Source organism: Petaurus breviceps, unplaced genomic scaffold, assembly GCF_028583685.1.
Source record: "Petaurus breviceps papuanus isolate PSGF00001 unplaced genomic scaffold, PetGlider_PUasm1.0 90977, whole genome shotgun sequence".
Taxonomy (NCBI): domain Eukaryota; kingdom Metazoa; phylum Chordata; class Mammalia; order Diprotodontia; family Petauridae; genus Petaurus; species Petaurus breviceps.
The window spans coordinates 32821973-32845247 of record NW_027187391.1 but is presented as its reverse complement, the minus strand read 5'-3'; the positions used below and the strand labels follow the sequence as shown (position 1 = coordinate 32845247).

The 23275-nt window shown below is 37.8% G+C and overlaps 1 protein-coding gene across 1 annotated transcript; it reads left to right on the top strand.

Annotated features, from left to right (window-relative positions):
- The first annotated feature begins 918 nt into the window (after positions 1 to 918).
- Positions 919 to 11575, top strand: LOC138153229 (nephrocan-like). Its single transcript, XM_069077353.1, has 3 exons — positions 919 to 1264; positions 6292 to 7193; positions 11128 to 11575. Exons 1-3 carry the CDS (start codon positions 1076 to 1078, stop codon positions 11573 to 11575), a joined length of 1539 nt encoding a protein of 512 aa, XP_068933454.1. The 5' UTR covers positions 919 to 1075.
- Positions 11576 to 23275: the final 11700 nt, after the last annotated feature.

Genomic DNA, 23275 nt, shown 5'->3' with positions numbered 1-23275 from the left:
ATTTTAAATTCTTTAAAATTTGTCCACAAGAAATACTGTAGCAAGACAAAGCATGACCAAGAACATTTCTAGATAAGGAGGAAGTTTTCTGCAATCAGCTTTCACAAGTAAGAAGTTAAATTCCTTTTTAAGAAATTAAAAATCCTTCCTTATATTAAAGAAATAAAAGATAGGTTTCTATTTTCTATTAAAAATAGGTAGTAGTGATCACAAAAGGGAACTACACAATATTTCTTATATTTCTATTTCAAGAATTAACAGCAATAGTTCTTTTTGTTGAAAAGCATTTTCAAGATGCAATAGTTGTAGTTTGGGTGGCAAAGAGCGAAGGGATCATAGGCTCTAGCACTAGAAGGGACCTTAGAGATTTAACCTTTTCATTTTACAGATGAGGAAGCTGAGGCCAGCAAGGTGAATTCAGGTCAGTTGGTTGTAAATAACAAAGCCAGGATTCCAACCCAGGTCCTCTAAGTTCTTTCTATTAGACCACATTGGCTCTTAAAAGGGAAGATAAAGGCATTTGTGACTTTAAGCATCCCTGAAGTTTAGTAGTGAGAAGAAACCACCTGCCAGTCTTCCCTTACTGTTGTAAGAGGAAAAAAGAAAAAAAAACGACACCTCTCTAAATATCTGTTCCCATCACCTCCCCTCAAAAATGGTTTTAATATAGGGTCACAGAAAATACAAAGGTTTTATAGCCTACAATAAAATGGTTCTTTGTCTTTTCTCACTAATTCCTCAGTGTCACCTTTAACAGAATAAGGAAATGCAGATAATAGCAGTGTTTACAGATTAGCTCTTTCAGCAATAAATAACATAGGGTTTTGCCCACCTACAAATATTGAAGCTACTTATCATTGTTAAAACCTTTCACCTTTTGTAATGGTTGCTGACATTTTAACCCAAGCAAGTTAAGAGGAGCCCCCTCCCTTTTTTCTTTCCTGTAGCCTTACACTGATGGAGCACACATTCATAAGACCCTTTTTGTCTGATTTCATCATATAAAAAGAAAGACAAGACTTAAATACCTGCTGGAGTTGGCACCAACTGAGAACCAAGAACCCGTATTTGGAAGATGTATTTGCTTTGTACCTTTCTTCTTCTGCTTTCCTTTGGTGAGGGTTTACATCCTAACTGCCCAAGAAGATGCAGCTGTGATTCCAAACAATCCGTCCAGTGCTATAGACTCGTAGAAGTACCTTCCTGGATGCCTTCCACAACCAAAAGGCTTTTTATCAGCCATAGTAAAATAAAAAACCTCAAGGTAAGGATGTCATTTCTTATTCAAGGTAATCCTTTTTATTGGGAGGGAGGGAACCAAATTTAAAAATATAATGTGTAAACAGTTATGATTTTTAAGTCAGAGTACCTCTGCCAACCACCAACCCATTCTGGATTAGTAAAATGGATCTTTCCCCCAGATTTAAAAAAAAACAATTTTGTTTCCATCTTATTTAAGAGTATTTCAAGAAATAGCAGTAATAGTTGAAAAACTCCCAAGAGTTCTTTGCTTTATTAGATATGAGTGACATTTTATTGAAAACTCTAAAAAAAAAAAATCTAACTACCATACAGGTAACTGTGTTTTTTAAAACATCTTCATGTAATAAAATATATGTCTCAGTATTGTCACTTTATGTTAAAAGGCCTTGGTTATATAACCATTGAAATGATATGTAGCTTCCATGCCAAGTAAAATGTCTTAATCATCATAAAAGGTATTAAGATGATCATGCAGTTTTGAGATAATCAATACCTATCACAGGCAAAATATTAATATCTTCCCAGGAAATAATTCAGAGGTTCTATGGCTTATATATTTTTTTCCAACAAACACCAGGTTCTTATGATAAATATTCTCAATTCTCTTCTTTATTTTTAAGATAATTTTTAAATTTTTTCAATTATCAGTTATTTATTTTTTTCTCTCTCACCTCCCCCCCCCACCTACACAGAGAAGGAGGTAGACAGAGCTGGGTAGGGTTTATATCATATAAATGTAGTTAAGCAAAACATATGCCCAAATTGGCCACATCCAAAAAAGTATTTCTTATTCTGCATATTAGTCCATCATATCTCTGCCATGAGATGGAAGGCATTCTTCATAGCTCTCTGTAATCACAATTGATTATTTCATTGATCAGAGTTCTTAAGATATTAAGTATCATTTGTTTTTACAATTTTGTGCTAGTTTTTATTTTTTTCATGTCAGGCATACAGTAGATATTGAAAACTATGCTGTAGATTTGCTAATTTTTTATGTAATCAGAGAATTGTGCTTTGCTTATGGCATAATGGAAAAGGTGTTCTCTACCTGTAAAAAGTAGTGTGGTGTAGTGAATAAGAAAGGTGGTCTTGGAGTTTATGAAGTAGTGGATTCATAGTCCTGCCTCAGAAACACCATGGCTATGTCATGAGAACAAATCTTAACCTCCCATTTTCCCAAGCAACTTTCTAAAATTATTAATGGCAGAACTCTAACCAAGTTGTGAATGGATATAGGAAATTTTCTCCCCCGAAGTTCCCAATACCAGTAAGATCACAAGCCAGTTTTAGTACCATCACTTACTAAAACTATGTGACCTGGTGGAAATTTTTTCCTATTTTCTTATCTCAGTCTCAGCTTCCTTCCTTATAAAATGAGGGTTTAGGAACTAGGCAGTACCTTCTAGTTCTAAATTTATATGACCCCAAATAAACCCCACTGAACATTTCTGTTTTCCCTTCTTATATATCCAAAGATGGAAATACCAAAGAATGCTTTTGTGTAATCCTCTTGGAAAGAGGGTGAATATACGGGATCTTCAGGCACCCTCATTTCTTTGTTAACTAGAAAATTCAACAATAACTGTCACATAAAGGTGAACCCATTATAAATAAGAGGCATTGGATTCATGTCAAGACTGAAAAATTCGAATTGATTTGTGTTTATCTTCTGATTTACCTTTTTTTGTATAATATTCAACTCCAGGTAGTATATCTGACTTATGTAGAAGATCTATATATTTGAGAAAAAGACAGAATGTAAAGAAATTCGATGCTTAAATAGCTTAATAGTTTAAATAGGATGCTCTGAAAATATGTGATATTCAATTGTGGGAGTGTCAAGTAAACGTATTAATGAAATAAGACAATGCTGTTTTGTAAACAATAAAATCAAATTATACCAGACCATAAAGCTAATTTTTTTTACAAGTCAATTTGTCATTTTAAAAAGTTCAGCAATCGATGAATGCTTCTCCCAGGATTTTAATCCAAATTAACTATCTTTGGATAAAACAACTCAGAACTCTCAGGCTGATGGAAGGAATGGAAAGCAATAAGTTATGTGATATCTCCTTCTGGAACCGCTTTGATCTCAAATAACTATATTTTACTGGTGTTTGGTGAATACAATGGATGATTGGTTTGAACTACAGGAGCAGATTCCTAATTAAGTGAAATGAAACTTTGTTTTTTGTCCTTTCTGGAAGAGGATCAATAACATCACAAAGGTGATGTCTTGCAAGTGAATTAAATATAAGTGGGGAAAAGTTGAACAAAGTCATCAGCCTCACTGTCTCCTCCAGACCTTCAGCCTAAATATATGTGAAGTGAATCAGACATAAGAAATATTCTCTGTAGCCTTTCTTCTGGTGCTTATCAACTTAATAGGTTAAGGGTGATTGGCAACCTGAAGTTAGCCAGAAGTATAGAGTAGTAAAAAGCTGTTTTAGTTTCAATAACAAAGTAAAATTTGAATAAAAGAATAAGGCATTGTTTTATGTCATCAGAAATAGCTACTTATTTAATGCTACTGCAAAAGGTATAATACTAAGTGATTTTCAAGCATGATCTCTATTTATTATCTGGGGGCAGGAGAGGACAAAAAATGATCCTTAAGGTAAATGTGGACGCTTTTTTATGGATTCTTTTGGACAGTCTTGGTTTGGGCAAAACTTACCTGGAGGTAATGACACAGAAGAGGTGATTCAAGTGATTTCAATAGGTCTTTTCCAACCCTCTATTTCTGATTTTATGAATACTGTACTATGTAATTAAATATCACTCATGTCAATCGGCAGATATAAGCAAAGAGGTAAGGGAGTTAAAACAATTATACTCTTCCTCTTCTTTGGTATATGGTGGTATATACCTTTAACCCCTGCTACTGCACAGTCTGAGGTTGTGACTAGGTAGATCACTTAAGCCTGTGAGTTCTGAATTATAGTGGGGACAGTCTGCATTGATTTGGTAGTAGCAGGAAGCTAGGGGAAGGAGCACCAGACTGTCCATAAGAGGGAAGTAGTTGTGCTGGATCCGTGGAAAGAGGAGGGAGAAAGAGAGGAAAAGGAAAGAGGAAGAAGAAGCTGAGGGAGAGGGAGAGAGGAAGAGGGGAGAAAGAGGAGAGAAATGGAAAAGAGGGGGGAAAGAAGGGAGAGAGGAGGAGAGAAGTGTAAGAAAGGAGGAGAGAAGGGAAAGAGAGGGAGAGAAAAGGGGGAAAGAGTTAAAGGGGGAAGAGAAAGGAATAGAGGGGGAGAAAGAGAAGAGGGGAGAAGAGAAATGAGGGGGAGGGAAAGAGAAAGAAAAGAGGACAAGGAGAAAAAGGGAAAGAGTAGAGGAGAAAGGAGGAGAAAAGGGGAAAGTGAAGGCAGGTGATCCATTTTTAAGTCTTAATTCTGGCACTGTTTAGCTGTGGGGCCATAGGCAAATCTTTACTTCTTTGGGCCTCAAAAATTTTTCTCATCTGTAAAATGAAGGGACTGGATTAGAGGAGCTCTGAATTCTCATACAATTCTAAGATTCTAGTGCCACATCATCATAACTCCCTATTTTCTAGCTTCTTTTTGATGCAGGTCTTTCACTCATTCAAGGGGATGCCTGAGTGAGGGGAGGGATGTGAGGTGCTTTCAGAGTCTTGTCTGTCAGGTAGATAGTCTGAAATCATTACTGCTATGGCACGAGAATATGTGTATGTATATGACCTACTTGGCCCATAAATACAAGATCACCCACATATTCTTTTTGTTTCTTCATTAATCTTTACCAATATGAAGTGGAAAGTTACTCTAAAAAGAATTTGGTTTCTGAAATAGAATATGGTTGAAAATGTTTGTGTCATGTGAATAGATTCAGGAAAAGGGATAGACCCAGAAAATAGTTGCCAGGAGCATAGCTTAGCGAGGAATGCAATTAGGAAATGCTTTAGTATTATTTTTCACAAATATATAAATTTTTAATAGCAGAAAACTAGTCTTGATGCCACAGTGATATTTATTTTAGAATAAGCAAAATAATAAAAGATAAAATAAGTAATTAAAAATTTAGGATAAGTAAAGCTCCTTGTGACATCAGTTATCAAATTTTCAAATGCTAATCTATATGTATGTGTAATAATCCTACCTTGCCTACAGTGTATAAATGCATAAATCTCAGCTTTGTGTAAACATAGCCATAACAGATCTAGCACCAAAAGGATCATTAGAGGTCATCTAGTCCAAACCTCTCATTTTTGAGATGAAAAAATTCAGCCATGTCCTTAGTCATAGCAACATGTCTACATTCAGTACATTGAGTGGTGTCTGACAGCAATATTAACATAACAGAATTTGTCAGGATCTCCATTTTTTATGCGTTATCCAAGATGTATCTTTTACTTCCACAAAAGAATGATGCTGTAAATATTTTGTTGTATATGAGGTATTTTTTTAATCTAATTGGAATAATATGCCTGTTAGTGGGATCACTAGATCAAAAGTCAATTTAAGTCATTTTTCTCATATAGCTCTAAAAGGTTTCACAGAATGTTTGACTCAGGTCATAGCTTCATCAAGAGTATATGAATATTTCTATCTTCTTGAAACTCTTCCAGCATGAGATTTCCATTTTTGTCATCTTTATCAGTTTTTATGTATGTGAAATTAAACCCTGGAGTTTTTTTTAATTTGCATTTCTCTTATTCTTAGTGATTTGAATCACTTTTTTTTTTGGAGGGGGGAAGACAAAGTAATTGGGGTTAAATGACTTGCCCAAGGTCACACAGCTAGTAAGTGTCAAGTGTCTGAGGTCGGATTTAAACTCAAATCCTCCTGATTCCAGGACTGGTACTCTCTTCACTGTGCCACCTAGCTGCCCCTGAATCACTTTTAATGAAGTCACTGACACTTTATGCTTTGTCTTTTGAAAAGTATTTAAATTAAATATACCTTAAATAGATAATGGAAGAAAATATCAAATACTATTGGTTTTGTTTGTACATACTATGTAATATTTTTCATGATAATGTTGATTTAGGATTTTCCCCCTCTGCAGTTATCTAACATCACCAAAACACTGGCCCTGGAAGAATTTATTCTGTTGGCCAGTGGCATGGAGTCCATTGAAAATGACACCTTCAAAACTTTGAGCACATTGAAGACTTTGGAACTCTGGAAAAATAAATTAAGACGAATCCCCACCGCCCTCCCAAACAGCCTTGAAGTGTTGAAACTCAATGATAATTTGATAAATGTTTTGCATGAATCAGATTTTGAAGGCTTGAAAAACTTACAAGTACTTGAGCTGCAAAACAATATTGTATCCTCTCTCTCCCTCGGCATGCTCTCCTCCCTTGTTAATTTGCAAAATTTGGTGTTGGATGGCAACAATATGGAATCTCTGACTGGCCCATTTAAACTTCCTCACTTAAAACATCTGAGTATGGAGAATAACAAACTACATTTTCTACCAGGGAGCTTCTTTGCATCTCTTCAGTCTTTGCAATTTCTTAGTTTAAGTGGCAACTCACTGACTGTAGTCCCTAATGACCTGCCAAGATCTTTGCTTTCTTTAAAGCTGGAGAGAAACCAGCTCCAAGTAGTAAGATTTCGAGAGATGAAACATCTGGAGAACCTTTCTCATCTTTTCCTTTCTGCCAATTCACTTTCTTCTATCGAGGGAGCCCACTTCCTTCTTAATTTAACGACACTAGAGATATCTCAGAATCAGCTTCAGACATTGTCTTTCCGACTGCCAACAAGACTACAGAAACTAGACTGTAGTAACAATCTAATTCAGAGAATAATGCTTCAAGACTTCCAGGACCTGAAAGACCTGAAACATTTATTTCTAGACAACAACATGGTGAGCTTATTTGAGGTGGGAGCTCTTCAGAGATGTGTTCAGCTTTCTAATCTGGCCCTGGAACAGAACCTTCTGCTGTCAATACCTCTCAGGCAAGTGACCAGTTCATCTTGTCATTCTTAATAATTTTAAGAGATTTGATACTTCTGTATATAGATTTTATGGATTAGGGGCTAAGCAGAGGAATTCCAATAATTCTCTGGAATCCCAGGGGAAGCTAGGAGTAGAGAGCTATTTATTCAGGGAAGTAGGGAAGCCTGCAGGTCAGATACAATCATCAACTTCATTTCACCCGGCCCACAGGGAAAATACTAAGAGATGATGACTCTGTTTATTCGAGTTAAAAGAACATAACCATATATACAAATTAAAAAATGAAAATAGAACACAGTTTAAAGAGTCCTCAGCTACTTTTTCACATTTTAAAAGTTAGAAGATGGAGGTCTTGTATGAAAAACCTCTTTGCTTGGCTGGGTCTGTGTTGCTCTCTATGTTGATTTGTGTGTATGTCACATGTAAGTCATTTCCTATATATTTCTCTTTGCCTTTCTGCCTATGTCTTTTTCTCCTCTGTCATTTAATATGTCGATGTTTCTTTTTCCATCTCTTTCCCCACTGCCTTAATTTCTTCTCTTCCTCCACTGAATTTCTACTTTTTTCCTTTTATTTCTCAAAATAAAGGGAAAAAAACATACTTTGTGTTACTACTTTAGTTATATGTTACTCAATCTTAATTTTAAAACTAGATAAATGGAACATTTTCTATTTTGTACAACAAAAAACTTATTTAATTTGTTTTTTGCTTGTGTGGCCCTCAAAGGAATTTCCCTCCTATCAACCAATGACCATTGATGGAGGTGAAGGAGTAGGGAGGAGATTTATGCCCTTGCTTTATTATCAGGCAGTGTTATGATCAATCTATATTTTAGAAAAATCATCTTGGTAGTTGAATGGAAGAGGGATGGATGAATGGATTGTGATGTAGAGACATTTGAGAGAGGGAGACAAGTTAGAAAGCTATTGCAATGGTCCAGGTGAGAGGTGATAAGGGCCTGTACTAGAGTTGTGACTGTGTGAGTGGATCAGAAGATGCATATGAGAGCTATTCTGATCATAGAGAGCCAAGACAAGGCAAGTCAAGAAGCATTTTTAAGTACCCCCTACTCACTAGATGCTCTGCTAAGGCCAGGAGTACAAAGAAAAACAAAAACAGAAAATAAGATTTGGCAATAGATTTTATATGTGGGTGAATGAAAGTAAAGAGTAGAGGATGATATTGAGGATGAGAACCTAGGAGTATAGTCATACCATCAACAGAACTAGGAAAATTGGGATGAGGAAAAGAATATGTGAGAAAGATGATACAAATTTCCTCTCCTTTGCAAATTCTCTTAGTTAAGACAGGTGATGATGATGATGATGATGATGATGATGAGCATTAATTCAGCTGACATATTGTGAAAATTTAAAATACAAGGTGTTTAATCAGAGTTCTGATTGGTTTCCTTAACTCAGGACTCTACTGTAGTCTACTTTATACACTACTACCCAAGTGATTTTCCTTAAATAAAGAACTGACTATGTCACTCTCTAATTAAACTCCAATGGCTCTCTTTCGGCTTGAAGACAAAATCTAAATTCTTTAATTTAGCTGTTAAAGCCCAAGACCTTTACAATCTGGCCCTAAACTATCTTTCTAACCTCATTAAACATTACTTTCCCTCTTCAGTGATCCAGTCAAATTGGCCTTTTCTTTGTTGTTTGAAGATGACACTCCATCTTCCAAATACATGTCTTTTCACTGGATCTCACCTATGCCTAGAATTTATTCCCTCATTCCCTGCACCTCATAGGATACCTTTCTTCCTTCAAGGAGCCATTTATTCTCTTTATATTTGTTCTATATGTACTTATGCATGGACTTGTTGTCATTCCCATGTTCCCATTGGGGTGTAAGTTCCTTGAAAGAAGAGCTTGTTTCATTCATTGTATTTTTATCCTCAGCATCTAGTACAGTGCAGGTAGTAGAAGGCATTTGATAAATGCTTGTTGATTTGCCAAGTGATTGATATAATCAAAGAAAAGACCCTTTTCCAGTTAGATCCATTTAGCATAGTCTTAGATACATAGTAATATTTCAATCAATATTTTGTCACTGAAAATAAAAACCCACAAATGTTATTTCTAGACCTCAGTTGTTTCCTAGTCCTGCATGATCTTAGCAATGAAATGCTCACGCTTAATTCATTTCTATTGAAATGTTCAGCCATTCCTAGGAGGGAAAAAAAACCCAAACAAAAGCTATACATCTGTGACTATCCGTGAACCTTTCATAGATGCTTTTCATATTAGCAGTTGTTAGCATAAAATTAATTTGATCTGGGACTAACTTAAAATTCAATTAAATGATTAAACTGTGAAAATGTATGAAGTTACTTTATGCAAAATTTATCTGCTTAATTAAATAAATTTTATCCCAGGGGTATAAGAAAATTTAAATAAGGCTTTTGAAATTCCCAAATAAGTGTGAATTTCTATATGTTTTATATAGATATGAATAAAAACATAAAATGAAACTAATCAGACTAGGTTTATTTTCCAAACTATCCAAAACTTAAAATGTACATCAAGGTCTATTAAGCTAAAATGTTAAGTAGAAATTTGATATCTGTATCCATTGGAAATACAAGCTATGTATTTTTGTGCTAAAGACAACAGGAAAACTGTCCAATTGCTAAGAAATATGGTTAAAATCATTGGCCATTTCCTTCCTAAGTGTCAGGCACAGGACTGTGACAAACCAATACTCTCTTCACTACTCGAATAACTCAAAGGGATCCATGGTCTCATCAATATTGATGTTCCTTTTAAGGATAAAGATCACAACCCATGAATGCCCATTTTGTGCCAGTCTAGTCCATCTCGTCATGTAAGTTCCCTATTAGAGCCCCACCACAATGTTCTGAAAGTCTTCCTTGCTTCCACTACACAGCAATGAAATGATGGTCTTCCCATCCACTTTATCCATGGTACATTAATCCATCATGAGGTTAGTACATGAATACGCAGGGTTGGGGTTTTTCATATAAAATCCTCACCTCTTGTGCTTAAAGTCAAATTAATTGCACAGTTAGTGGATATGTGACTAAAAATAGGCATGAGCATAGCAGGAAAAAATAAAAATGTGTAGAGGTTCCAGTGAACCACAAGTTGAATATGAGACAGCAAGAAAAGGTTGTTATCAAACAAATGAATGTATTTTGCCCTAATAAAAAGTTAAAACTTGCCATTTTTAGAAAGTAATTCTGCTTCATTTGTCATTATTCTTTATCTGAATAACAGATTCCATTTAAGTATCCCCATTTTAAGAGAAGAAAGGTAAAGGAATTGAAACAAAGAAATCATTAGACAAATAGAAAATGAGACCTGTGAGAAAAGGTCAAAGGGTTGAGGTAATTGACTTTAATGGAAAATAGGAAACTGAAAGATGAATTCATAGCCGACTCTAAGTATATAGTTTTTTTTTTTAATCTTTTGACTTTCTTTTCCTAGGGAAACACAATTACAAGTGTAATGAGGGGCTGGCGAACATACATAATGTGTTTGATTAAGGCAGGAAAGAGGCTTGGGAACCATGCTTCCAAATGGCATAATGATATTTAATGAATGTGCCCTGCTCTCCAATTCATTCTCACTCAGGACTCCAGAAAAGTCTTCTGGATAGGGGCCATGGACAATGTTCAAAATTCACCCTGCCTAATTTGCTAAACATGTCAAATTTTTTTAAACATAGGGGAGAATTTATTGGGGAGAAGGGTAAGGCATTTCCCTTACATGTCAGCATGTCTTTCCAGAAGTAGGCTCTCCATCCTCTTCCACATGAGAACTATATTGACTGAGAGTTCTGTTTCATGATCACTAATCTCCAACCCTGTACACACACAGAAGAAATGCGCTTACTCATATCGGCAATTATAAAACACTTTTCCTAACTTTCATTCTTACCTTGTTCTGTTTTCTGTCCAGGCTTCCAGACACTTTAGCCAGGCTAGACCTAAAAGGAAATGCCATACAAGATATTGGTGAGCAGGAGCTAAAGGATTTGAAGCAGCTACAGATTCTGAATCTTCGAAACAACAAGATATCTGCATTAGACCTCAAAGTCCTAGAAGGTTTACCTCGGCTGAGGTACCTCTATCTGGATGGAAATCCTTGGAACTGTACCTGTAATCTTCTCAGGGCTAGGAAGGTCCTGATGGCAAAGGGAACTGATGTGAGAGGAGGGCAGTGTGTAGCCCCAGCAGAAAGACGAGGAGAAAGCTGGATGTCATCAAAGAATATCATGAGACACTGTGAGGGCCATTCCTATCTAAATGAAAAAGTCAAAGAGATCAGAAAGAAACCAAAACCAGAGGACCACCCTAGCATCAGAATGAACATGGATGATGAGTATTATGATTATGAAATAGATTAAGTGTGAGACCAAAATGACTTTAAAAAACAAACAAACTTTTAAAGCTCTAATTCTTGCTAGCAAAGATTACCACAAAACAGGTGGACAGCACCACACACTCCATCATATATTTTGTTCTATGAGGGTTTTTTAGGGGGGTCATTTTCATTCTTTTCTTAAGAAATGGGAAGAGAATTATTGGAGTTTGGATTGAGAAGTCAGAGATTGTGAAAGGAAAGCATAACATAAAGGATTTCTTATTTTTAAAATATGATTTGGCTGCTCTCCATATTGAATTTTTGGGGAGAAAATATCAAATGCTAACATGATTCCAAATAGTCAGGGGAGTTCCTTTTGCACAATGGTTTCCATCAATCTCCACTTTAATCACTTTGGGATGATAGGATCATAGATTTGGGATAGGAAGAGATCTTTAGAATTCAGCCACTTCAAACCTCTTATATTTACAGATGAGAACACTGAGGTACAGAGATAGTAAGTGATTTACCCATGATCATACAATTAAGTAACTGAGCCTGGACTTGAACCCAAGTCCTCTGATTTCCACTGCAAAGCTGGCAAAGCAGATAATTTGAATGAGGATGTCTAAGGTCCCTTCTGTCTTTAAATCTATAATGCTATGAACCTATGAAGGTGGCATTCTTTATTCATGAAGATATTACTGACCTGACACCAGTTAAGCTTTGTGCTTTGAATTATTTTTCTAGTAGCTATAATGAGTCTGCCCAAACCATTCATACACCCTAATCTGTTCCCTTTACTAACAAACAGAATGTATTTGAAAGATAGCTGATTGTAGTGGACTGAGATCTGTGGCTATGGGGAGAGGTATGCTGGCAAATGTTTAGCAAATGGCTCTCTCTAGGGGAAAAATGTACTTATTGATACAGTTCTAAGTTTAATCTGAATTGTTTACATATTCTCCATCATTTTCTTAAGTCCAGACAATCAATAAAATAAGAAATTAAGCCTTAATTTTTATGATTGATACCATTTTCCAAGGTATAAATGCTCACACTCATATTTAACAATTGGCTTTCACCAGTCCATGTGAGCTGGCTCCTATGGTCTTAATAGTTGGCTAAAGACATGCAAGTTCATGCACTCAACCAATATTGACTGGACACTTGCTATTTGTTACTGATACCCAGCAGAGGTCACCAGGAAGAGCGTTTTTGGAAGAGGAGCACTTTTTGCCCCTCTTCTTGTGCCAAGAGTGGGCAGAATTGGCCACACCCATCTCCATTCACTGGGCTAGTTCAGGGAGCAGTCTTCTCTAGAGCTTCAAAGAGATCTTTCTGCATAGAGGTGATGAGGTTAGCTAATATAGATTTTAGTTTAGTGTAAAGAACTCAGTCTCTTATGGTTTCTTTTATCCGCAAAGCTTAAAAATGTAAATTGTAAATAAAATTCATAAAATGCTCCAAGCCCCCAGGCAATCTATTGATTGCTAAATTGGGAGGGTTAGTATTCCAGCAAGCTGAGTTTGGTGTAATCAATTACCTCTTTACCACACTCTATAGCAAAAACATGGATTCAGGACACAATTAAAATTTTCTTTTCTTCATCTAGTAAAACATTTTCACTCCCTGTTGGATTTTCTGAATAAGTAAAGTAGAATTACATGCCAAAGAAAGAAAAAGGCTTCAACCACTCCAAGACATAGAGTTAGTCTCTAGAAATTGTCCTCTTTAATGTTATTGCTGCTGCTGTATCTACCACAACTTTTTCTCTCTCCAATTGTAACTCTTTAATTCCTCTCAAAAGAGATTAAAAAACTTCTATGTTCTGGGGAAAACTTTACCCTTCTATTTTGACCCTAATATCCCTTCGTTTCTGAGTTGGGAAGAAATTAAAATTCCAAGGTCCTTTAATGACTACGGGCCTAAGGCAGCTAATGTAAGCCTTGCTAAGACTATCACATATTCTTTCCACATATGCATATACTCTCTTAAAAAAGGGGGAGGGACGAAGCTTTGTGTTTTTAAAATTTTTCTTTTTGTATTTTGTGTTCCTAAGGATAGTGATGAATTAATAATACTTTTACAATTTACGAAACACTGTCATATAATTTATCTCTTTAGAATTCCACAACAATCCCAAGACTGGACTGATATCATTACCCCTATCTTATAGTTGAGAAAAATGAGGGTTGGGACAATTAATGACTTACTCAGGGCCATCTATCTCATTTCTTTTTTTTTTTTTTGCCTTTTGGGGGGCAGTTGGGGTTAAGTAACTTGCCCAAGGTTACACAGTTAGTTTTTTTGTGTGTGGGGGTGTTAAGTGTCTGAAGCCAGAACCAAACTCAGGTCCTCCTGACTCCGGGCCTGGTACTTAACTCACTGTGCCACCTAGCCGCCCCCATATGGCTCATTTCTAGTGAAATCAAATTGAAGTCAGGACTTCTGACCCTTAGGCCCAGTGTTCTTTTAAAAAAGGCTTTTAAAAAAAATTCTGAATTTAATGAGCATCAAATAAAATCAATATTTCCATATACAAAGTAGAGCAAATAATGAGGATTGTACATGAAACCGTGAATTGCTATTACCTACAACTTGTTTTTGCTGTTAAGTATGTAATAAATTCAACGTTTCTTACAAAACTTGTTCATCTGTGTTTTCTTCTGAATTTCTTCCTATTTGCTTCTGTGTATTAAAAATTTGTAGTGACTCCCCTTTTCTTCTTTCTTTTGACAATACTATTGTTAGACCAAAGTATCTCCTCAGATCCCTCACAAGCAGAAAATCAAAAAAGGAAAACTAGAACTCATATATATATATATATATATATATATACATATACATATATACACACACAAATTTTTATATATAGTCAAACAAACCAAACCTGCATATTGGCCTTATCCAAAAATGCATACATGTTTCATTGTGCACTTTGAGACCACCACTTCTGGGGCTTGACTGTTTATTTCATTTGTCAGACATCTTAAGTCTTTTAAAATTTTTTTCTTTTATATTATTGTGCTATTTTTTAATTGAACTGCTTTTCAATCATGTCCTACTCTCCATGATCCAATTTTTGGTTTTCTTGGCAGAGATAACAGAGTAGTGTACCATTTCCTTCTCCAGATGATTTTATAGATGAGGAAACTAAAGCAAACAACAATAAGTGACTTCACCAGGGTGACACAGCTGGTAGGCATCTGAGGCTAGATTTGAACTCATGAAAATGAGTTTCTGGTTCTAAGCCAGAAAGCCTGGTTCACTGCCCCTACATTACTGTAATCATATAAATTGTTTCCTTGATTCTGCATCAATTCATACAAGTCTTCCCATGTTTGTCTGAAACCATCCCTTCTATCTTTTCTTAAAGTACTGATGGGGTGATGGGACCTAGACCCCCAAAAGAAAAAAGGTCATGTCTTTGAAAGCAACCCAGTCCCTAAATTTTCCCATACATTTCAGCAGCACAGATCCCTCCCTGGCATTGCCATCCAAGGCACTTGACCCACCCAAGCCCATCTAGATCACCTAACTAGCTTCCTTGACATTCTTTTCACTACTGTACCTGGTCCATCTCAGACTAATTACCACTCCTTAATCCCACCCAGATCTTTTCACTGTCCTTTTTGTACATAAGCATCAGCCTCACCCCCATTTAGTGACAGGTTCACTAGGAACTCTGCTTGCTTCTATTGGTATTACAATAAAATTTGCCCTTGACTGAGTTTGTTAATTCATTCCAGGCAGATGCCACCCTGTACCCTAACATTCTTGGGGTCCTAGCAATCCCAAACCGCATCAGTACCATAATATTCCATTTGTTCAACTCTTCTCCATTTGACTGGCACCTACTTTGTTATAGTTCTCTGCTACCACAAAGAGTGCTGCTATGAATATTTTGGTGTAGAATAAATCTTTGTTTTCATCTTTGTGTCCTTAAGGTATATGCCTAGTAGTGGGATCTTTGGATCAAACAGTAGGCATCATGTGGTCACCTTTCCTGCATTGATATCCGTAATGTTTGGACCAATATATAACGACACCAACAGGGTGTTATTTTGCTAGTCTTACTACATACCATCCAACACTGTTCTCATTTTCTTAGTTTCTTTTTTTATTTTCCTCTAGCTGACTAGGAGCAGAGTTCAAAAAGGCCTCCTCTAGGAGTGGCACTTGAATTAGGGATTCTAATTAGTGAAGGTGAGGAGGGATTGAATTCCAGGCTTGGGGGTCAATTTGTACAATGGCATAGTGATATGAGGTAAGAGGAATAACTTGTAGCAGGTTCAGCTGGAGTGTAAATTGGATAAAGGAGAATTGTGTGTAATGAGCCCAGTGTAATAGGCTGGAGACTGGTTGTAAAGAGACTGGAAGGCTAAGTCGAGTCCTTTGTGTTTGATCCTAGAGGCAATGGGGAGCCATTGGAGCTTTTTCGGCAGGGGAAAGGAGGGGAACAAGATTTATGAATGCCTACTATGTGCTAGGCACTGTGCTAAGGGCTTATAAATATTATCTCATGATCAGACCTCGGTTTTAACAATATTGATTTGTCAGCTATGTGGCAAATGGTTTAGAAATGTAAGCGATTGGAGGCAGGGAAACAATTGTAATAAACCATGTGAGTTTTGTCCCTTGAGTTTCCCTGGGAAAATGTCCTGGGGCTAGAAATGAAAAGAAAGAATCCACCTCCTGAACATATGACAATAGTCTAAAGAAACTAATATTTCCTAATTATTTCAATTTAGTCCTGTACCCTTTGAGCAAGGTACATATGAATAAAATGTTTGTTTGAAGAGAGGATGAGGCAAAAGTTTTCTGGACTCAGCACAGGTCCTTACAATCCTCCAAGCCATTCCATGAGACATTGGTATGACAAGGCTAGGTTTAAAAAATGCAGACTGACCTCTCACATAGAAAGGTGGAGCAAAATTTTCTCAGCTCAGTTTTAGATCAAGGTAAAGGTCAGATAATAATCTACAAAAGTCCACTTATAATTTTATTGATGAGGCATAAGAGCTAGGCCCCAGGAAAAGTGGGCAAACTTTCCCTTCTGACAGGAAACAGCACAATGGATAAACTAAGTTGAGTTGTAACACATTACGTTTATAGATCTTTCTAAAAGCACCTCCCTCTTTTTCTTCATTGTAAGCTCTCACGTCACCTTTTATTTCATATGTACTATGCCACTTCTGTCATAGTATTTTCCAAAACATGCATCAGTGGTGTATATTAATAATCACAAAATCACATGAGGATGTGAGATTTTTCAAAGAACTATAGGGCTCACTGAAACCCAGAGAGGTCCTTGTTATAGTTAGAAAAGACTCTGAAGTTTTAGGAACTGCATTGTGATATCCCATTCTTGGGCAAAGAAGTTAGCAGCATAAGTATTATGCCCTTCTTTAATACTTATTTCTAGAGAAAAAAAATTATAGAGGGTCCTGCAGATCCAATGTCATAGAATCAGAGGTAGAAGGAACCACCGAAAGCCATTGATTATACCTTCTTATTTTATAGTTCAGGAAACTGAGGTACAGAGAATTTGAGTGACTTGTCCAGGGTCATAAAGATAGAAAATATCTAGAGCATGATTTGAATTCTGGTCTTTATGACTCTAACGCCAGTGATTCTGCCATGCTGTCTGCCACTTGAGAGCACTGCTAGTACCTGGTAAGCTCTTAAAGAACAATATTCAAGGCAATTTCTCTCTTTGTTGGCCTCGCATATTGTAGCAGCAAGCATGCCAGCATCCCCAGGGTGGCTGCTAACACAGGTTCTTAGATCTGCTTTTCTAAAGGAAAGCAACTCAAAATGGGTTAACAATCTTGCTTTAATCAATCCAACATATCATTTACCTAGTTCAGGGGAAAAGTCAGCACCCCGAACTTCAGAGTATACAGACAGGTTACAAGCAGAAGTTACAAGAAGACAGAGAAACAAACAGATCAAGCAGACAGGCCTCCAACTGTCCAACCATTACATACATCCATATCTAGTCACAGTTACCAGAGAGAGAAGCATCAACATCTGGGTATTCAAAGTCGGGGGGCTCTCAATGGATGCCCAGAGTATCATCTGGTCAAATCACACAAGGCTTCTCAAAGTAAGCCCCAAAACAAAGTCCCACATCAGGATTTATACAGCCTTCTCCTGGCTCAGTGAATGTAACAATTCTCTTGACCCACTGCCCAATCACAAAGTATCTTCTGAAAAACAAGCCTCCCACCACAAGGTCTAGGTGCACTTAAGTCTATCAAATGGCCTAGGGGCAGGGAAGATCTTACACAATACAATCTTAGAAAGATGGCAACAACATAAATTTACATTCCCATTAAACATAGAGATTCTAGGGATTAAGAAAAAAGTCTTACCCTTAAAATCTTATGAGTTGGAAATTTTACCATACACAAAGGTGTGAAAAGTTGTCTGCTACTGTTCAGTTATAATTCAAAGACTCAAAATCCATGGTGATAATCTTTATTAGCTTGTACATAAGATTCAAATAGAGGGGCCAACGAAAAGTCCATTATCTCAAGTACCACTTAAAGCCACTGTAGGAGACAATGAGAAAAAAGTCCAACACTGCACCACCAGTGGCCTTCCTCTCTCTCACATCCAGTCTGTCTTTTCTCTTTACAATCACATAGTCTATTAAATGCCAGTGTTTGCTGTGAGGGTGCATCCATGAAGTTTAATTGTGTTTAGATAAACAGAAGGCAGTGCAGGTGATGATAAGGTCAAGAGATTCACAGGTCTTTAGTAATAAGTGATCATTGCTGCTGCTGTTTCCACTCCATTCCTCTTAGGCTCCCTGCCATGTCTGGGATTCTGACCCTACTCTAGCATTAAAGTAACCCAGAATTATGAGCTTGTCCTCTTTTTGGCACATTGATGATAAGGGCCTCCAGGACTTCATAAAATTTTTCCTTGACCTCATTAGGTTTCTTCATGGTGGGAGCCTAGGCACTGATGATGGTGGCATAACATTTTCCTGTAAGTGGTGATCACATTGTCATGAATCTACATTGTCATGAATTCACTCCTTTTGCTAAGCATACAAGCTTGTTGACTTGATTAGTTTGGATAGCAAAACCTACACCAAACCAAATCCCAACACCTGAAAGTCAAATCCATCATAGTAGCAAAGAAGTTCATACACCATAGCACAGCGTGGAGCCACACCATCCTTTAACCTTCTCACAAACAAACATTTACTCACAAGCCTAGCTGTCTCCCTGGCTGTGTCCTCTCCTCTCTCCAGCTCTAACTGCTCTGACTCCCAGTTTCTGTGGGCTCTGCTCCACCCTTCAGCAAACTGCTTCTACCACAGGCTCTATTTGTTTACTTTCAGCCTGTTACGGGGCAGAGTATGTGTTCAAAGCAGGGAAGGTCTTCAAATTCCCTTAGGCTTATTAAGGGGCAGGGAAGATCTTCAAATTCCCATGACCATTAGATTTGGCCCCAAGATCTTTCATGGCCCTTACCTAGCAAAAATACGTTAACAATACATTTCATTGCATAAGTTAATGGGAGTTTAGGTATAACTGGTGGGGTAACTGGTTTCAATAGAACTTCACAACAATATAACAGGGATAACACAAAATAAGCATATAACACAATATCTTAGGGTCGGGGCTTAAGCACAAGCACAACATCAGTCCTCCTTCAAATGGATGGGACTCAAAATCTTGGAATGAGAGGCAAAGGTCTCTTCTCCATAGCCACTTCTTGCTGAAATTGGATGTAGAGCTGTCCCTACACCAAGAGGTTCCATTCAAGAGGTCAGTTCTTTAGCTGGCATCCAGACTTGGTCAACACCAGGTCCAGGGGTGACATGTCACAGTCATGGACAGGGGGTGACATCTGGCTTAAGCTATCAGGCATTTGAAGATGAAGGGTACTAAGCCTATAGGAAACAAATTTCATGGACAATTTTAATAGACATAAAGCCAAAAAGAAACAAATATAGGGTCAGCCATGCTTCTGGAGTTCATGAATTCACTATCATAGCCTCATTTACAGTAGAATATATAACACTGTTCCCCTTGTTCTGTTTTAATGGCTTGATGTACTTCCATAAGTCCAGTATATTGACTACTGTAGCAGCAAGCACCCCAAGCATCCTCAGGGTTTGCTGCCACCACAGGTTCTTAGATCTGCTTTGATAAAGGAAAGCAACTCAAAATGGGTTAACAAGCTTACTTTAATCAGTCAAACAAATATCGTTTACCTCGTTCAGGGGAAAAAGGTCAGTACTCTGAACTTCAAAGTATACAGGCAGAATTATCAAGACAGAAACAGATCAAATAGACAGCTTTCCAAACTGTCCAACCATTACATCCATACCAAACAACATCTGGGTTTCAACATCTGGGTTTTTCAAAGCCAGGGGGCTCTGGACAATGGCTTCCCAGAATCCAGATCAAATCACAGAACACTTCTCAAAGTGAGCCCCCAAAACAAAGCTACACATCAGGGCTTATATAGCCTTCTCCTGGCTCAGAGAATGTAACAACCTTTTGGACCCACTGGCCAATAAAAAAGTATCAACTGAAAAACAAGCCTCCCACCCCAGGCTCCAGGTGCACTTTAGCCTAGGGGCAGGGAAGATCTTTAAATTTGCATTTCCATTACAACTACTTCCACCTATCCCAGTACTTTCTTTAATCTGAGTTTCCATGAAGGTGTGACAAACTTGGATACAATGGTTCAGGAAGATCTGTAGGGGCAGGTCTCACTTCTCTATTCCATCTAACATCAAGCCCCTTTTCTTTATACATTTTGCATAGTTCATTAGTTGGAATACCATCAATTCTTCCAAAATCTACCCCTGCTCTCAATAGAGCAGCAAACAATTCTTTTCTTGTCAATTTATTCTGACTTTGAGTCTGCTGGCTATTTACTCTTCTCTCAAGGAAATGTATCTTTTCCCCATTCCCCCAAGTTACATAGCTGTGCAATCTTATCCAGCACCTCTGAAAGAGGGCTCCCTATTTCACCAATGAGTAGAGTTAGAAGTAGGTGCTTATAAGCAGGAGGAGTCATCTTCACTAAGATATTTCTATGAGGAACTGCTAAGAGGATATCATGATACTCATTTGCATCTCCAACGATGATAGCAGTTTTCATTACTTCCTCATTGATCTCATATGACTTCTGAAGACCCTCCCCAAACTCCTCCTCTAGACCACCCTTATATACCTTCAATGAGTGATTAAGGATGGGAAGTTGCTGGAGGCTACCTGGAGACTATAGACAATGATGGGCTAGGCCAGTTCAAGGGTGGATTGATATTTTGATAGGCTCAAGGGTAGGAAGTAGATGGACAATGGAGGGCTAGGCTAGTAACAGAGGTCTGGGCCCAGTCACTATATAAGGCTTATGGCCTCATTCAAATGCCTTATCAAATGGGATGATTTAATCAGAGTTAAGGGGGGGGGTTCCCAGAACCTGTACTTCAAATATTCAAGGAGACCTCAAGGGGCTTCCCAGAGCCTATACCTCATCACTATTGCCTTACAAAACAGCAAATTCATCTGAAATAAATGAGACGTGACTAAAATATACTAGTCTTCCAAAAGTATTTATAAATGAAACTAAAAGAACAATAAAGAAACAAAAGAGAGAAAAGGTTGCTTGCATTTCTATAGTAATCTATCCTCCTTATAAATGAGTTGAATGACAACATTTAAATTCTAACATAGCAGTATAGTGCTGTTCTTGTGAGGAAATGGAAATGACAAAGAAGTCAGTAGAAATGGCTGGCCCAGGGGCGGCCAGGTAGCACAGTGAGTAAGAGCACTGGCTCCAGTGTCAGGATGACCTGGAGATCGAATCCCTGGCTCAGACACTTAGCAGCCACGCAGAAACACCTGGCCTTGTAACCGTGAGCAAGTTACTTAACCCCAATTGCTTTAAAAATAAAAAAAGAAATGGCTGGCCCAGACAAAGGATACATTAGGAGAGGGCTGGGGGGAGATGACATTATAACCAAAGAAAGGAGATCAAGAAGATAGAAATAAGTACTTCCTCATACATCTGCTTTCTCTTCAATCTGAAACCTTTCTGAAAATGATATGCAGACATATAGAGGATATCCTTGATGAAAATATAAGAAAGAAATGGTCAGGCTTTCACAATTTTTTTCTATTACTAGTACATAATTGACTAAAAAGTATAGAGAATTAAACATGTCCTATGTGCTTATTAATTTCAGAAAAGCGTTTGACTCAACATTGCAAAAGGTAATCTTAAAGGCTCTCCTTTAGCAGAGTATCCACTGAACAAAATTCCTTGAGAGATTCAACTATATAGACAATGGCATGGTGCAGTAGAAAGTGCACTGAACTTTGAGCTAGGAATGATCTGAGTTTGAATTTCAGTTGTGCAAGTATGAGTGACTAGAAGCATTCTGTTCTGTTATTCTCAACAGAAATTCTGAAGTTTAAAGGAACAATAGGTTCAGAATGAAAGACACTGCACTAATGTGATCAACAGAGGAATTAAACATACACACACACACACTCAACAACCCTCCAGCCATCCACCTTAGTCAGGGCTGCACAACCCCACCCATAGGCTTGCAATAGTACACTATTCTACCCTCTACTCCTTTTCTTTTATTTCTTAAGGACCATGCCCTAAGCCCAAATCACTCTGGCTCTCATTGATTGACCAGCAATAGGTCCCAGCCCAAGCCCCACCTGGTCACTGTCCTGATGGCTCAGAAGGGAGCTATCTCTAGTCATCCTGATCTATATCTTGCCACAGAACCCAGATGGCTCTGGAAGAGAAAGTAAGACTAGTGACCATTGCACAGCCCTTACTCACTTAAATCCAATTCACTTGTAAGTCATAGCATCACCTTCCTGAAGTCATGGTACTCTTAGAGAATGATTTAAGAAGGTAGGTGGAGAAGACAAATGAGAGGTAGGTAGAATAAGAAAAAGAAAAATAAGGGAAGAGGATAAGGTAATAGAAATAGGGTAAAAAGAGAAGTTAAGGACAACAGTAAAAATAAGATGGATGGAAATTCACAAATAGTAATTACAACTTTGAATGTGAATGGAATAAACTCACCCATAAAAACAACAACATGTTGTTTGCAAGAAAAATATTTAAGAAGAGATATATACTGAGTTAAAATAGAGGGTTGGGGGAGAATTTATTATGAAAAAGGCAGGGGTAGCAATTATGATCTCAGACAAAGCTAAGGCTAAAATGGATTTCATTAAAAGAGATGAACAGGGGAGCAGAGTCAAGATGGCAGAGTAGAAACAGGACATCCACACGGCTCTGGCTTCCACCTTCCACAATTCATGTAAAAGGGAACTCTGAACAAACTTTGGAGCTACTGAACCCACAAAATGATACAGAGAAGCTAAACTCCCACTGAGGACAGCCTGGCAGGCTGGCAGGAATTGGCCAGCACAGCACTCTGGGAGCCAAGCCCAGGCCCTGTGAGTCAGAGGTTTTAGCCCCAGGGCAGGCCTGACCAGCAACTGGCCAGAGGGACTCCAGATCACCAGCAGCTGTGGCGATCTCCAGAATTATCAACACATACATGCTAAGGACAAAGTGAGAGGTCTGTGCATAGTGGACTTTGGGACCCAGTAGTTGGGAGTGTGTAGGCTTTTGCCCCCAGGGTGAGAAGCCACTGAGGGCTGCGGTGCAGCCACCACATGGCAGCTCCAGCTCCTGGCCTGCATACTGTAGGTGGACCAAGTGACCAGCC